At 41.9% G+C, this 17,870-nt stretch overlaps 1 protein-coding gene across 1 annotated transcript in view; it reads left to right on the top strand.

The window, feature by feature from the left end:
* STX1A (syntaxin 1A) overlaps positions 1-17,870 on the top strand; it is a 702,444-nt gene that overhangs the window by 200,238 nt on the left and 484,336 nt on the right. Inside the window, exons 2-3 of the mRNA XM_069226788.1 lie at positions 166-243; positions 360-459. Coding sequence (XP_069082889.1) covers positions 166-243; positions 360-459 — 178 coding nt within the window. The remainder of the gene's footprint in view (positions 1-165; positions 244-359; positions 460-17,870) is intronic.

Here is a 17,870-nt window from a genome sequence, read left to right as displayed (position 1 = left end):
GGATCTAGAGGCCTGCGCCACGTGTGGCTATCATTAGAAACCTTAAATGGATTTCTTAGACACCTTTGCTCTGTGTACTTTGGCGATGATTACAAATAGATAGGAATGCATTTTCCTGACTGGAAAGAAGATAGTTTTCTAATGTGTGGGTTTGTATCTTTGCAGGCAAAGGACAGTGATGAAGATGATGAAGTGGCAGTCAGTGTGGATCGAGACCGCTTCATGGATGAATTTTTTGAACAAGTACGTTCAAGGGGTTTGAGCTGCAGAATGAGCTCAGAGAGCTGATATGCCCACTTCTACTGTACCTGAATGGCTATGTAACTCGACACATCTTTTTTCTCTGTATCCTCTATCAGGTGGAAGAAATCCGTGGCTTTATCGATAAAATTGCAGAGAATGTTGAAGAGGTGAAGAGGAAGCACAGTGCCATACTGGCTGCCCCGAACCCAGATGAGAGTAAGACCCCTACACTGATGGTATTTTTGAGGGGCGAGCAGCTCATACAATGTTGCTGTTTGTTAAATATTGAGCTAGAAGAGAAAGGGTGTATCCGAATACGCTGACAATTACACAGTGGTAAAGGCGTGGGTTCTGACTACTGAGTAGTGAATGTCATTATAGCTTACTATCCTACTCAAAAAAGCAAGGACAGATTATTGATAGGCAGGTATATAGAGATTTTCTATACCTAATTCCACATTTGTCTTTAATGTTGATTTTGAGGGAAGTCCCCATAAAATATAGAAGTACCATAAATACAATACCATAAAACATTGTGAACATAAACATCAGTTCCTGTTTTTAGTGAATAAATTAATACAACACTATAAATAAATCACTTATCTGCTTAAACTGTGCCTTAAACACTCAGCAGAATATAAAAATGTGGACAGATCAAAGACTATCACTTCATTAAAGTTTGATTTAAAAACTCTCCGTGCAGTTGTATAATGTCTTATGGCCAAGTTCCGATGGATAGCAATAATCCATTTCCTCCTAAGGTGTCAATATGCTGTGCAAAAAAATAATTCATGTGCTTCAGGTTCTGTGGGTGCCTTGGAAGCTGGGCAGATATCCGATCTTAAAGACCACTTACCACAAAAAACTAATGGTTATTAAAATCCTAATTGTAAATTTAATGTATAAGTTTCTTGCCTCCGTAGGTTACATTTTGTCCAATGGGAGTTCAAACTCCAGCACATCTTGAAAGCAAGAAACTGCTCAGCCAAGCCACTGCTTTTCGACTCACAGTGCTACCTATCATAAACAATCAACCGATATGTTCATTTTACCAAGTTCATTGATCCTAATGAGATGGATTCTGTGTTGTACCGCATATCATGTCATCCAGTAGAAAAAAACAATACTTTACATTTTTAACTAAAGCAGGTTGCAAGCATTATCCATAGCTTTAAGTGCGATAAATGAGGTTGTATACAAATGTAATTGGTCATTCAACCAAAGTTTCATCCAGTACAATATTGTTTTTAAATTTGCTATGCTTACTATACGATTATGAACAGATCTTGTCGGAGTGGAATCCTTGGGGCACTGTGTGGCATGCTAAGCATTGAATGTAAAGATATATTTCTGCTCTTACTGCTCCTACTAGTATGATGGTATCACAAGTGCCCTGTTTCTCAGAACCATACAAAGCAGCACCCAAGCCCTTTTGCTCCGTATATTTTCAGCGCAAGAAATACAGACCCAAAAGTAAAAGATTTGAACATTTTTAACATTGACAAGGAGCTATGTGGTAAAACGAGATGGGTTTTCATATTTTGCAGGGCCCATTAAAGTGAATTTGCCAACCTGACACCTAAATTGTTGGAGTCCTTAACCCACTGTACAGTTATGCCACTTATTCTTATATTGCCCCGAAATGACGTATGGGGATTAAAAGCTGTGAATTTGGTTGTGCCATGGGTAATTTCCAGACCCTGATGTTTCCAAAAGATGGAAAACCTGTCAAATGGATTTTGTAGACGTGGTGTTTTCGCATTTAAGAGGCTATCACCTGCAAAAAGAAGTGCTGGGGGTTGTCTGACTTGCCTGCTTGGGAGTACAATTAGTACAATTGAAAAAGGAGTCAAGTACCCCATTTTTGTTTAACTTGCTGTCAGTGATGATCTTGAATTTCTTGGTGTGGGAGTGTCTCCTAGCTCAGCTGGCCACCAGGTGGAGTCCTATCAAATGGGCACTTCCCGAAGATCACAATTTCTGTCTTGTCTGTGCTGAGTTTGAGGCAGTTAATCTTCATCTATTTGGAAACCTTGGTCACGCAGGAAGTGAACTTGTACCGAATGTTGGTGGACTTATCCATGAGGGAGAGCTTGCAATGAATGTCTTTGTCACAGGAGAGGACAGGAGCAGATGATGCTAATAAGAGGGATCATGTATGCATTGAAGGAGGTCTGGCTCAGTGAGGATCCTTGCAGTGCTCCACAGATCCGTTTGTGGGGATCGGATTTGTAGAGGAGCTCGCAGACTGACTGGGTCCATCCAGTCAGGATGGAGATGATCCAGCAGAAGGTGAGTCCTTGGATTCCAATCTGGTGTAGGCGCCGTACATGGATGGGGTGTGATACCATGTTGAAAGCGGCTGAAAGGTCCAGGCAGCCATCTCTCCTCTGTACATGATCATGCGGATGTCATTCTTGGTGACAATGAGTGTTGTTTCCATGCAGTGATTACGTCCTAAGCTGGACTCTTTGGTGTCAAAGAGCTGGTATAGGTTCTGGTTGTTGGTGAGATGTTTATTGATGAGTTTCTCTAGAATATTACCCAGGTATAGTAGCAGGAGAATGGGTCTGAGGTTGGAGAGAATTGAACTGTCTGCAAAAGGCTTTTTCAGCAGGAGGAGAACTGTGGCGTGCATCCATGTATTTGGGAAGGTGACAGAGGTGCTGGAGATCATCAGGATGAGTGCAGTGCTGATGGGTCAAGTCCCATGGCGAAGGCGTGGTGATGGCAAGGGCCCCATAGGGCCTTTTAGAAGATGGACTGCATTGTGGTGACAGTTTCTTCTGTCCAAGTGGATGTAGTTGTTTCATTGGAAATGACAGGGAGTCTTACTATGAGGTCTGTCGGGTTTGGTTGAGGGTTGAAGTTGTCATATTTGGAGGTTGTCTTGCTGCAGAACAACTCTGAGAGTTGGTTGCATAGGTCTTGTGAGGTGGTGATGTGGTTGATAATGGCTGCTGGTAAGGTGACATCTTTCACAATGGTGAAGATCTCTTTTCTGCTGATGCCGTTGGCGTCAATGCAGTCTGTGAGCACTGAGCAGCTGGTGGGCCAGATCTTCTGGTGGTAGTACCTGAGGGCGGATTTGTAGGTGTTGGTTTGGCTCATTCTCCATTTGCACCCTAGTTGTATGCAGTGGTGCTTCATCATTACGAGTTCCTCTCTGTACCCACTGACTTGAGGTCTGGGTCTAGCAGCTTTGCTGTGCTTGAAAGAAGCCAGGGTGACAGCGCAGGTGATGATTCTAAAGTTGATTAGGATTTTCCTTTAATTAGGATTGGAAATAGTTTGGACACTGGTCTCTTCTTTATGGAGTCTCTCATTGATTCAACTCTAGACAATGCTATTTATTCCTTCTTATTGTACCAAATCTGTTCTCTGTCACTGCCACCACAAAATCTACTTTAAGCATATTATTCTTTGGAAGAACTTCTTATTAATACTTTGAGGACATTGTTCTTTATATCTGGTCTTGAATTACTGTTCAGGTTAGCTTCCAACCATGCCCAACTTTTGCTCTGATTATGAGTAGTTTGGTGTCTTCCATCTCCCCCCCTCTACTCCTGAACCATAACCTAAGGTCAGGAGACATTTTCTTTTCTAAACTTCCAAAGGTGGGGAGTGGCAGTTGGTGTCTTACCTATAGTGGATGCTAGACTAAATAAGACTCCAACAGACTGTGAAAAATAACGTAACCTTATGGAAATACAACTGACCCAAGTGCTAGATGAGTAAAAGGTAACCCCAAGATAGGGAAACTCAAGAGACTTGGTATGGATTTGCCTTTAATGGACAGGCGACGTGATTTGAGATTTTTAGCACCACAAGCCGTGATATATGATTTTGATAAATTTTTCTCCAAATTCAGCTGGGCCATAAAATCTACTAAGGAGTGCAACAGTTTTTAGGAGTACACCATTTTTTGCTTAGAGTAATACAGAGATGGGCTTAATTACAGGCACGTCTAGGCCCTTGTTGGCCAATGCAGTATCAAGCCTATTACTATATGAGAAAAAGAATTTGGGATAGAATGCAGCTCTGAAGGACCACTTGACCCAGGCCAAATGACTCAGAGCATTCCCTACTCGCATCATATTTGACTGAGGCTGGCAAATCAAAGTAGAGGGCACACAGGAAGTTCACCAGTCCCTTTTCCAGCCCCATAGACTCCAATAGTGCCCAGAGCTTTGATCTGCAGACACTATTGAAAGTGCAGGAGAGGTCCATAAAGGCTAAGTAGATGGCAATACATTTGGCAACAGTGTATTTGCCTTTCAAAAGGTGTACATTAAGGCACTGTTCCATCTCTTCCAACCCAATCCAATACCCATACTGTACTTGGGAGAGAATACTCGTTTCTGTGGTCCAGAGCATTAGCCTATCAAGGATAACAAGGCCTATTATTGTCACTGTTGAGTCCAATAGAGATATTGTCCTGTAACAACTACGACTAAGGCGATTATGTTTTTGAAGACTGCCACTGGATAACACTGCACCAGGCCCACGGAAGTTGTGATTTACAGTCAGTGTTAGTACAGCTGATAAGAAGTGGCACACACAGCTATGGATTTAGTTTGTACAAAACCATAGGAACCCCATCCAGACATGTAGCCTTATTGGAGGGACTGTTGTTAATTGCCTCAATCACCTTTTCCAGCGGGAATTCTATGTCAAGGGAAAAATGGGGCAGAACATGGTTGGGCACATCACTGATAATTGGATTGGGATAGATAAATTAAACTAATTGGTCAGGGGCTATGTGCACACCCAGACCCTTTGCTAGAGTGCTGCGTTGTTGGAATTGACTATGTTCCAAAACACCTCAGTATCTTAACGTACAGGAGCTCATTAATGTTTCCCACTTGTCTATCCAGAGATTCAACTTCCTTTTCCTCAGGGTCTGCTTGTACCCCCTCTACAAACAGCAGTTTCATCTCTTTTCATCTCTTTTCCTTGGGGATTCATGGAGGGTTGTTCGGGTTTGCTTATTCTTGAGTTTACAAGCATTATCCAACCAATATGATTGATTATCAATAATAGTTCTCTGTGCTTCGTTAGGAGGGCAATTATATGATTCCCCAATTATTTAAAGTCCTCTGTAGTGTTAACAAAACTACTGGACTCAGATGAAAAAAAACACTGAACCAAAGCCAGGTGATCTGATCACACCTTGCATTGTTTGCCTCCCATGATAGATGTGCTCTGTACCAACTTGCGACCATCCTCTTTAGTTGTAATATTAGTAATAACTCTGATTTCTTTCTTAGGTCTGCATTTGGGAGTCTCTGAAGTGATAATAGGTGGAAAATGGTCACTATAAATGCTGGGATAAATTACCCCCTTAATAATCTGTTTTTGTAGATGCCTTGCAATGAAAATATAACCAATAACAGAGCTGCAGCCTTCACCAGTGTATGCAGCAGCAGTGGTTTGTGTGGTGCCTGCTAGCTTTGTGGCATTACAAAGACCAAAGTCTACTAGATAAGGGAACGGTACTCTACCCATAGAAACTTCCTGCTGTACAAAAACTCTCATTTCATAAACGTCAAACAGATTTACATCAGTGAGCATGGACAGGTCCCCAAGCTTGGCATTAAAATCACCTGCAAGCGCCAAATAAATTTCACTCCCATGTTAGAGTACTTATTATCAACCTCTCCAATAAGGTCAAAAAGCAAACGAAAATTAGGGTTGACCTTAGCATTTATCTGGCCATGTCAGGTAAAAAGATTGAATCAGCCCGCTATTGGTGTCAGTTGGGGAAAGTGAGCAGTCTAGGGTGACCTTAAACCAGGATGCTAAGCCCCCATGACTGAACTACATCTGAGGGAGTAGCAGGAGCTGTATAACAAATAAAACCGTCACAGAACACTTCTTTTACAGCCCAGTTTTGTGCAACAAGATTGTGAAGGTCATTTTGAGTTTGGCGGGCGGAAAAGCCCGCAGCCCAAACTTCTGCGCTCAGGTTGCTACCAGGGGGGTCGCCTTCCTGCGGGCCCCATTAAAAGTTCCCTGCTGGCCCAGTGGGGAACAGCCCACAGCATTGATGCCGGCTCATAAATGAGCAGGCAGAAATGTTGAGGTGCATAGGGTGCAACAGCAGACAGTGAAAAGAACAACAAGGCTCTCCATGGGGGCACCTGCACTGCCCTTGCCAAGTGCATGGGCAGTGCAGGTGCCCCCATGGTGCCCCCTGCACCCTGTCTCCGCCAGATTTTACATGGCGGTGCAACCGCCATGTAAAATCTAGCGGACAGGGTCTTGCAATCCCCATGACTGCCCTGCATGCATCGCTGCCCTGGTGGATTACGACCGCCATCATTGCCAGTCCCTCCAGTGAAAGGAAACTGGCAGTGCTGGGGGTCCGATTATGCCCGAACCGCCACGGTCATAATGTGGCCATCTGACCGCCGCAAAGCGGTCGGGCCACTGCTTTGACGGTGGTCAGACTGCCACCACGGCCCTGGTGGTTGAAGACTGCTAGGGTCGTAATTAGGGCCTATATCATGCAGATTAATATAATCTACCCAGTTGTCTAGGTACAAATTAGATAATAGTCGAGCTACTTTCTAACTCAATGGCTTGACATAACGGCTTGACATTACTTACCGTGAGCTATAGGAGCAGGTGGGCTTATTGAAGTGAGGTAGAGTCCTGAGACTCGGGTACATTTTGTACTATGCTACTCTCAGATTTAAAGGTGTTAGCCAAATGGACCATTAGGGAAATTACCATGTCCAGAAGCATAGGTAGTCAGCTATTGGAAACATCTGCCAAACACCCCATTGGTCAGTTGTTCTCAAGCAGGTCTGGTAGCACAGAGTAATGAATGCTTGTAGAAATGTGGCTAGCTACTGGCAGAAGTAGCGTGGGTCAGGAGTTTTGGATCTGCCCTGAAAAGGGTTAGTTTCTGATGTCTATAAAAGAAAACTAATAGCAATAGTTTAATAGGACCTTGCCTAACTGATCCAGAATTATTTAATTGGATCAGATCCCCGGTAATGTGTGGTTGTCTAAAATTGATGACCCGCAGAGCCTACCCTCCATGCAAAAATATATTGGTTAAGAAACAAGCATTAGTATTTATGTTCCCATGAAGCTAGTGTGTTAACTCATTAATTAACTGGCCTGTTGTTTCTGCTGTCTGCGGAGAAAACAGGGAACATTCGCTAATACAACAACATAGGGACAAGCAGCCCATCCTGACCCAAGCAGGGACAGTTGATTTCCAATAGACCCTAGATGAACAGACAACAGGTAAAGACAATTTTCCAAAATACAACTAAACTTAACACAAATCTGTTCTGTAATAGTATTATCAAGTTCAATGGTGGAGGAATACAGTGCAGGTTGTGGGAACCCCGTTACTGGCTGGGCCTCAGAATTCCTCTGCTTGGGACCCCATTTTTTGCTTTTCACCACAGGGGCTGAGACTGGTGAAGAAGGTGTAGCAGTAGCGAAGTTCGCTGCGTTGCTTTGAATCAATACTTTTTGAGAGACAAACCCTCAACTTTCTAAGTAAATAAGGCCTAAGCAGTGGCTTTGAGCCCCTGAGGAAGAGTTACATTGCCTTATAATTGTCGGTGATAGTTTCAATGCATCCATATTAAAAGAGAGACGTCTTACAAAATGTTGGATGTGCTTATTGATGATCCCTAATGTTCATCAATGAAACCGGCCAACGTTGAGCTTTTAGGAATATTCAGCTTAGTTGCCCTCAATTTAGACTTTCCCTTTATATCAAAATACAAGAACTATAATGGTGCCAAGTGGAATGATGGGAGACTCAAGGTTACTGGTCTGGAACTTCACGGGACTGGGATCAAGACAATAAAAGTCCAATAGTAAAAATGACAAAAGTCAAACCATAGTCACAAACTAAAGCCCACAGTCCAAACAATTCCCAAATGCGGTTCAACTTGGGGTTTACTGCACCATAATATCTAAAGTAATAAACAAGGTAAGGCTTGAGGAAGTCACAGACAGCCAACAGTATTGTAGCAGGCCTCAGAACAAGGGATTATGGGGGCACTAAGGGGAATTAGGGCCACTTATATAATACTTTCACCGTAGTGTTGCTCGCCCTCACCAAGCACTCAGCAAGTGGCTCTTGGAAAATGTAAACACTTGAAGCCCCCTTGAGCTACAAGGTGCCAAAGGCGCTGCCAGCTTCAGACGGCCTTTTCACAGCAGTAACACACAAACATTAGCCAACAGCACCACTGGATGTGCATTGGAGGTGTTTTGGAAAAATATACCTTTAATCAATCAAATATTTAATTTAACAATTTAATTTAATTTGATAATCACCATTTCCACTCTGTCCAATTCCAAGGACCGTGGGTCTTTAAGAGGTCAACTTGTTGCTGCTGCTGTTGACCAATCGCAAAAGACAAAAAACGTATGTCTTTTGTTTATATTTAACAGTCAGTTTTAAAAACTATTTTGAAACAGTTTTACCCAGTTTATCCAGTTGGGTAAGGATAGAGGAAACGCAGGAGGGGATTAGGTGTGGATTAAACGTCCTGCTCCCAGTAAAGATAAAAGTAATGTGACAGTCACTTACCTCCTCTCTCCACACGATTCGCACCACAGCCGACCTAGAATCTGTGTATGTATCTGTTTTTCTAGAGCTCTTATTTGAAAACGGGTATTAGTAATAAAGCCTGTATCTAAATGGTTACCTGGCTGCTTGGCTACTTGTTGGCTACTTTGCGCTAGGGCCTGCACCTTGTATGGCCTTAAATGGCTGCAAGTACTTTGGTGTGGATTCCCAGCTCACCTGCGTACAAGCACTTTCAATAGTTGAATCTCCTGGTGGCAACCCTTTGAGCACCTCACCAACCACCCCCCCAACCTCTCTAGCAGGGCCAGGGACACATATCCACAGAGCTGGCATACACCCCCTCTATCGCAGGTCCATACTCCCTGGCTATCTGAGGAGGCAGACTCAGTGGCGGTGCGCTAACATTCCAGGCCTAAAACTTGTGGCAATCAAGATGTGGGTGGTGCTCAATGAGGGATCTCACGAAGGCCTGTAGAAGCGACGAGCAACAAACCCATTAAGAGGAAGAGTGGACTTATCTGGCCGTCTGTGAAACCATGATCTGGGGGGTCCAGGAGATCCAGAAAAGTCAAAAATTCTGGAAAACAACTGCAGTCCACGTACAGGCAGATGCAGCAGTGTTTCATATCACTGGAGAAGGGGCAGGCATTGACAACAATACGTGGGGGAAGAATTTAACTTTTTGTAAAACATAATGATAAATATAAACATTTTACTTTAGGTGGAACTTTTTCAAAATAAGTATTTTTTAAAAATCATGTGAATTTTGTTTATTACTTAATAATTTAGTGTAATACATTTTAATTGATTACATATTTAACTCAAAATCAAATGAATAGCTTTGCACCATTTTTTAAAATGTTGTTTACATTTAAAATAAATATATAACATTAATTTACATTCACATTTAGCATACAGATATCTTTAGTACTTTTTTCCAAGATTAATAAACTTTTTTCTTATCCCTATACTTACCTTACGGGGGGGTCTCTGCCCCAATGGCAGAATTATTTCTTTTATTATTATTTGTTGTAATAAAAAAATATTTTACCTTAATTTTTCAATAAAAATGTTGTTAAAGTATATCAAAAATTAAATAATAAATGTTTTATTTTTAGATGTTTAACATTAAATTACATGTATTTCTATTTTGACCTAGTTTACATAATTTAATTTAATATTATTTCATATGAGGCTTTAATTTAAGTCCCCGCCTCCATTATGTTTTATGGGTAAGTGTGGCAGTACCAGCTTCTGGTTATAGATCAGGAAGAGAGGCACAGCACTTCATGCAAGAAGGGCGCTACTTTTTTGGGGACTCAGACCCATTTGAGGATTCCATTCAAGGTACAGATGAGGGTGACATACATTCCGTCACTGGGGACCCAGACTGTGCAACTGGCAGAGATGCTAGTGGTCTTGATACCTCACCAATGTGGAAACTGCACTCTCCCACAGGCCTGCCACCTCCAAAAGTCGCCATGTATCTTACTGTTATTAAGGCAGCTGAGGCCCTTGATCCTCCTCTTTCTTCTACAGAGACCAGATCCAGTAGCTGAACCCCTAATCACCTTTAATGAAGCTCTAACTGAGCCCTAAATGCTTTGCTAAGAAGCTCAGGCCTCTTGACAGATATTCAGCCCACTTTGTTGGATTTCCCTATTTGACACGTTACTCCTCTTTGGTGCATTAGCAGACTTGGCTACCAAAAGATTTAAAGAAATAAAGCCCACCATCAGGTCACTTGGCTTACAGACATAACATCAGAACCAATGACAGAACAAGCAATTTCAGGACTTGAAGGGGTTCTCCTTTCAAGGCAGGCAACAAGCAGAGAGCTCCCGGCAACAGCAGCAGCACAATCCACTGTACAAACAATATGGAAGTACTGGCAAAGGTAATGGCCATGCCTTGCCTCTTCCTCCTCTCTTTTCCTCCTCCTTGACCACAGGAGGTACATAGCCCTAATTCCCTCTTATCAGACCACAGGTCACCTGTTAGATGACTGGTATCCTCTTTTCCATAGGCCTGGAGGGACATAACTCCAAACCAATGGCTATTCCAGATCATGGAATGGATTAAAGCCCTACTCTTCCAACAGGCCTCTCCACCCATTTCCTTCACTACCACTGTCCCTCCAGCACAGCATCTTCCCATCCTTCAGCAGGAGGTGGAGATTTTACTACATAAAGGGGAACTGGTGCCAGAGCAGGAATGGGGACAAGGCTGCATCTCCCAGTAGTTCCTGGTCCATACTCTTTGGCTTTGGGATCTGTGTGGGGTCGCCCTCCTTGGGACTGGTTATGTGTGTAGGTGTTCTTCTCAGCACTCAGTGCTATTCTGAGTTAATAAAATTAAAACCGGGGCAATTCACAAAGGTAACTTACACATGAGTCATTTACATGTGAAATGTACTCTTACATGTTTGAATAATTTTATCACTTTTGGATATTCACAGGATCCAAGTGTAAAGTTACTCAAAAATGTGGATTTAAATGTCTCCACCCCTAAAAAAGGAGTGGAGGCAAATTTATGTGTGTAAGTTACTACTGCAAAATAAAGAAACATTAGTAAGTCCAGCAACACATATAGTCAACCACTGATACTGCAATACACTCCCATAGAGAATAGTGGAAGTAGGGAAAATACCATATGGAAATATGCTCAATTAAATTATTTAAAATAGTTAAAAATACAAATAAATAAGGAGAATCATGGTTTAGAGTTGTCTATTTCACTATGTGTTGGGGGAGCTGGTACAATGAATGTTGTCAATTAGTTTTTTTAGACAGGGTTGGCTTTGAGTTAATTCCCCAAAAGATGCTTCAAGTGTGAGAAGTATTGAGTGGTGAGATGGGTATTTCTTGAAGTTAAGGAAAGGAAATGTACTAAAGCTGCTATTCTTTGTTGTTCACAGACATATAGTGGGGCGTGCCTGGCCCTTTGTGGACTTCCGCTGGTCCACCATGATTTTTGTTTTCCCACATTGCTGAGGGCAGTAAGAGGGGACTGGCTCCCCTGAAAGTCCTTACTTGGAATGTCAATGGGTGTCTTGACCGCATCAAGCGGGGGCAGTTTTGAGGGCAGCTTGGAGTGATAACCCTGACATCCTGTTCCTCAAGAAGACTCACCAATTGGGCAATAGATGCTCTTTCCTGGCCTGGACTGGCTTTGTCGAGGTCTACAATGAGGGCTTTTCTAGGGAATGTAGGGGAGTGGCCATTCTTATTTGGGAAATATCCCCCTGAAGATGGAACAGGTGTGGCAAGATAAGCCAGGCAGATATGTGGCTGTGCCAAGGCAGCTGAGTGGCAAGCCAATATTGGTGCCGAGTGTTGATGAGTCCCCCTCCCCCACTGGTACTGGGAATTCCTGGGTGCCATAATTCCAGTACCCCTTCACCCTATGGGCCATGGTATTTGAGGGAGATCTGAATGGGGTGGTATGCAGGGTTCACAAATGGTGTGGTAGGACTACTGGAAATCGTGATTCACCAATGGTCCTTGCTAAATTTGTTGCCACACTGGGCACATTCTATTCATGGGCCCACATGATGTTCTTCTGAATCAATTCTGTTTATTGGCAGCAAACTACGAATTTCATACCACAGCAGAGGTCCACATTCTGGCTTGTGGCCTGTCAGACCACTCTGTGGTCATGCCTTATATGTGATGGAGCTTGGGGGTGTGCAGAGGGGTTTGGGCTTGGACCCTCAATGGCTGACAGGACATGAGTATAGGACACATATTATTTAGGCATTACAGTAGATTCTTACATTAAAACAAATGAAGGCTCCCTTTTGTTATCCAGAGCTTCCTGGGAGGCCTTTGAGGCCACACTTCAGGGAGTTGTTATCAGTTATGAGGTGGGTGTACAGAAGCAGAATTAAGAGATGGTTGAACTTGAGACCTAAGTCGAAATGAGGTACTCCTCTGTCTTCCAATGCAGGGATCACTTTTATTTCAGCATGGAAATGTGTTATTGAACATGCAGCATTTACCAAACTGTGATTACATCATATGCACATTTCTAGCATATTATTCTATTCTGTAAATGTGTCATGAAGTTATGATAATCAAACTCATGCCAAAATGCATTGAGTGATTGTTTAGTTTAGAATTTGTTCTACGGATATCATAAACACTATGATTGCTCCCCTTCATAATTCTGTTATTTTATTTATTTTAATCATTTGCTTTTAGGCTTCTTTATTTTAGTTTTTATAGACGTTTTGAGGTTCTTATGCACATGCATGACAGGTTCAACTTTAACTAGTTTCCATTTTAGTTAGCCTGTATGCACTTTAGTTCACAGCTAGCATTTTGCCATCTTTCGCAGAACTTGTGAAAGTGATATTCATGTCTAAATATCCTTTAACCTAAATTGTTACACTATCAAGCGCCACAAGTCTAGTGCATTGTTTTTTGTTTAGGGGCTTTTTACATAGGTGACATACTTTGCATCCTACTGGTTTAGTCTGGTTAGCTCTTGTTTCCTGAAATCCCTGTTTGATTCTTTAATGCAAGCAAAATGTCAATGGGTAATCCTATATAAGCCCCTGAACTGACCATTGGGGAGATAGAAACTTCACCCAGGAGGCGGATCCAGATGCAGATCCAGAAGGGCAAAGCATCTGATTCCATCTTAACAGAAGAACACTCCTGCAAGTCTGATAAGCATTTGACCGTCACTGATTGGTGTCAAGATTGTGTTCTCACACAGACACGATCACCTTGCCCTTGTACTTATAATAGCTGGCAAGATATTCCAAACAGACTAAAAGCCTTTTTGACTCAGGTATGCAAAACTCGAGAAATAGACTTATTTATTGATTCTGCTAGATCTAGCATAGTGCCATACCACAGTGATGATATTATGGGGTTATGAATTGTGATAATGAAGTAACAGTTTTTTCCTGTAGTTTTCACTGTTCATAAAAAGCTTAACTGCAAATGTTTATCTTCTGTGATGTTACCGAACAATATTGTGTACACTGGATTCAAGTGTTTTAAAATAACTATTTTAAAGTAAATATGTTGTAATGCAAATCCTGTTTTAGTGGTCCTTGAGTGTCTAACTCATTAATGAAAGATTGTTTGGTTTACCACTGCATCTCTGAACCATTTATGGGGATGTTAGTATCCCAGAAAGCATAAACAACATTTCTACAGGAATGGTCACTGGGTTGTGTGAGGCTTCAATAACCTAGAATTCACATCTCAAGGAATGGTGCACTGAGTTCTGCCCCTGCACCCATGGGTTTGTAATACAAACCTTGTAGACCTGGGCCAGAGTCCAACACACTGCTCCTGCGTTAGCCCTTGAGCTGCTTGCTGAGTGACTCTAAATAGATGCCCTGGTTAGGCGGTTTGAGTGGGGATAGGGTGTGGCAGATAGAATGGCATTTATGGTTATGTTATACTGATATTCCTGCGTGACCAGAGGAAGTGGGTTCAAGGATGCTTCAAATTCTGAAGATATTTGGCGACTTCTCAGGTGCCCCATCAATAAAGCTAAGTCAGCAGTGTTTCTGATTGAGAGACCCCATCAGGATTCAAACGGGCCTGGAAAATGCGGGTCATCTCTGAGGACTTTAATAATTGAGTGCTTAAGTGACATCAGACCCCCAGAGAACCTGGACCAGAAACATTAACAACAAATAGATAAATTAGTGGAAGACACAGATTCTGGGAAACCCTGCTGTTACCACTGTTAGGGCGATCTATGATTTTTAAAATGGTGGCCTTACCAGGACTTGAGTAGCATGAGCACAGTAGTGGCAGCATATGTGTAGTGATTAGTTCCTCTATGATCGATGGTGGGAGAGCAGTCCAAATGCATGTGCGTCTGGGAGAGAAGTTCACTCATAAGAATGATAGGTTCCGGAACTACACAGGCGATCAAGATAAAACCTAAAAACTATGATGCAGATGTGTGGACTATGGGCCAGATGTATGAAAATATTTTGCACTCGCAAACGGTGCGAATCGGTAAATTCGGCCGTTTGCGAGTGCAAAATAGTGGTCTGCAATGCATGAAAGGCATTTGCAGACCACAAAGTAGAAATCGCTAAAATTGCGATTTCTTGCGTTGCGACCTGGATTTTGCGAGTCGCAATTTGTGATTCGCAAAATCCAGGTCGCAAGGCAATGCTGCAAAAAATCGCAAATTGCGATTTTTCGCAGAATGGCATTTTGCACATGCAAAATACCATGATATGCAACCAGGTGGTAACCTGGTGCAAAATTTAAAAATGCAGTTAAACTGCATTTTTAAATGGAACATGTAAAGCACACATGCCCTTTTGGCATGTGTGTACCTTACATGTTGCAAAAAATTAGTTGGGAATGCAGCAGGGCCTTTTGCATTTCCAAAATGGCGATTTCTGGTTCAGAAATCGCAATTTTGGAAATGCAAAAAAATTGCAGCTATGGCCCAACAGGCCCATAGCTGCGAATGGGGCCGGTATCGCAATTTGCAATTCGGTAATAGCATTTGCGATTTTTAAGAAATCGCTATTACCGAATCGCAAATGTGATACATGGCATTTTGCGAGTCGGTAATAGCGATTGCTTAAAAATCGCTATTACCGAATTGCAAAGGGCCGTGATGATACATCTGGCCCTTTATCACTGAAGTTTGGCGCTAAGAACAGTAGAATATTCTACGCTGGCATGAATAACTGGGGCATCTAAGCCATTAAGACAGAGGAGACATAGGGGCTATAGTACCACGGATGGTGCTTGAGGTCTTAATTTGACTCCTGGTTCTTTGGAGGCCAGCTTTGGCCCAACGTAAAGTGGCTGTCCTAATGAAGTCTTTTTCTGCTGAAACGTGCATAGAGAACATTTTGTAGCCACTGAATGAATGTATATGATCTGCAGATATTAAAGAAAATAGCTACAAATTGAGAAAGAATAATGAAGAGAAGGTTTTGTAGCCACTGATTGAATTTATATGATATACAGTTATCCAGGAAAATGGCCACAAATTGAGAAAACAAATTAAATAGTTGTGTAGTTCAATTATATTGATTCTTGCTATATGAGAAATGTGTTCCACAACAGATGCATATGTTATGAGAATTTAAACATGTAATGGATGTGAGTGGTAGTAGGTGTGTAGGATGAATGATAGTGAGTATGCTGAAGTGGTTTTAGAGTGATATATTTTCTTGTCATGTGATCTGCAGTTTATGATTTTTCACTATATATGTTAAGTATTTTAAAAACACATTGTGCAATATTCTGTTATATATTCTAATATTATTTGAGGGAAATTGTGCAATATTTTGGTACATAGAATGAATTTTAAAAGAAATATTACATACAATTCTTATCTAAAGAATGAGCCTTTCCGAGCATAAACAATGTTTTTGATTTTAATGCATAAGTACGCTGTGGGAAGGTGTGACTTCTCTTCAGTATGTTGTATTCTCCCTGCTCTGGTACTATATTGATGCAGGGTGTCTCTCATTTATGATTATTATCAGTAGGAGTGAACAGGCCTTGCTTTATCAGCTGCAGAATTATCCCTATCCCATCACTTTATACTGTTTTAGGTGGGTTGATGTGATTTATTGGGAATTTATGTGGCTAAATACTGTGGCCTTGTATTGTCCTGCTAAAGTGTTTTAAATCCACATTTGATGAGGGCATCGATTCAGCAAACATTAACTTCCGATGTGACACATCTGACAATGATAAATAAATGGTGGTTTGACACTCAGATTCCTGCCTATGCATCAGTGAAATGGGCTATGAGGGACATGCAGTTGTTACACTTCTATGGAGAAAAGACATATTGTTCTCTGCCACTAGCTTCTCACCTTGTACTGCAGATTGGACATGATACTCTAATATCCCTGGGATGGAAGCACAAACTTACTTGGGAGACACCCTTTGTGGGTGGGTGTCTGGAGGGGTCAGGTGACAACGTTGTCAGAATTTCAGCAGTGGGACACTATAGGGATCTCCAAACTGTGAGAGTTCATGTCAGGGGCAGTGATGAAATCCTTTGCTACCCCGCAGGAGAATTTCGAACTAGACCACAGTCAATTATATAAATATTTGCATTTGTCCTGGGGCCGTATAAAAGGATGTTATAGGATTGTACTGAGTTCAGTTCATTGGAGGTCAAACTCCTGATAGAGGAGTTGCAGGAGTGCAAGATCTCACAAGTATATATAACATTGGTAAGCAACTCTTCTGATTCTTTCCCCCCGGAACCTGGGCTGACTGAAGACGACTGGAAGAAGGCATGGGCCTCCACCTGGGAATCGGCTGTAGCCTCACAATTTAGGCTTATGAAATCTGCATCGCACATACCTCACCCGAGATAGCCTGTGGTGAGCTGTACTGGTGGCGTCTCCTATATGCCTTAGATCTGTGTATCACTGGGGTGATCTCTTGCATACAGTTTGAAACTGCACAGCTATAGTAGTACTTTAGGACTGAGGTGCTCTTGACATTGGGGAATGTGTTGGTCGCTCCCTACTGACCCTAGGATGCACTGCTACATATTACCATAGACCTGTTCAGTAACAAACTGGCAGTATTGTAGATTGGGTTATTTTTGTCTAAACGAGACATTGCTCGGAGGTGGATGGATTTCTGTCCCCCTCGTTGGAGAGCAGGAAGTGGGGCTTTGATGAGTGCATGAGTTTAGAGAGACCGGTCTTTGTGTCCCCATATGGCCGGAGAAACATAAGGTTTGAAGTGATTGGGCAGTCTGTAGCAATCTTGCATTGGAACTCCTTTGGCATACTACTTGGTCTTTGGACTCAGAAATTATAAATTTTACAATCTAGGAATTGTATCTAAAATGCCTATATGAAATTGAGGTAGCAGGGGTGGAGGTGGGTGATTGGGGAGACTGGAACTTTCATGAGTTGAGCAGTATATCCTTGTACAATGGAACATGCCTTTCCTGTTCTTTTTTTACTATCCTAAAATAGTTATAAACACATATATATTTTGTATATAATAAATATATATATATATGCATCTAAAAATAAAACATTTATTATTTCAATATAAAATATGCTAACAACCTTTTT

This window comes from Pleurodeles waltl, chromosome 3_2 (assembly GCF_031143425.1).
Source record: "Pleurodeles waltl isolate 20211129_DDA chromosome 3_2, aPleWal1.hap1.20221129, whole genome shotgun sequence".
Classification (NCBI taxonomy): domain Eukaryota; kingdom Metazoa; phylum Chordata; class Amphibia; order Caudata; family Salamandridae; genus Pleurodeles; species Pleurodeles waltl.
This window is presented reverse-complemented; position numbering and strand designations above follow the sequence as displayed.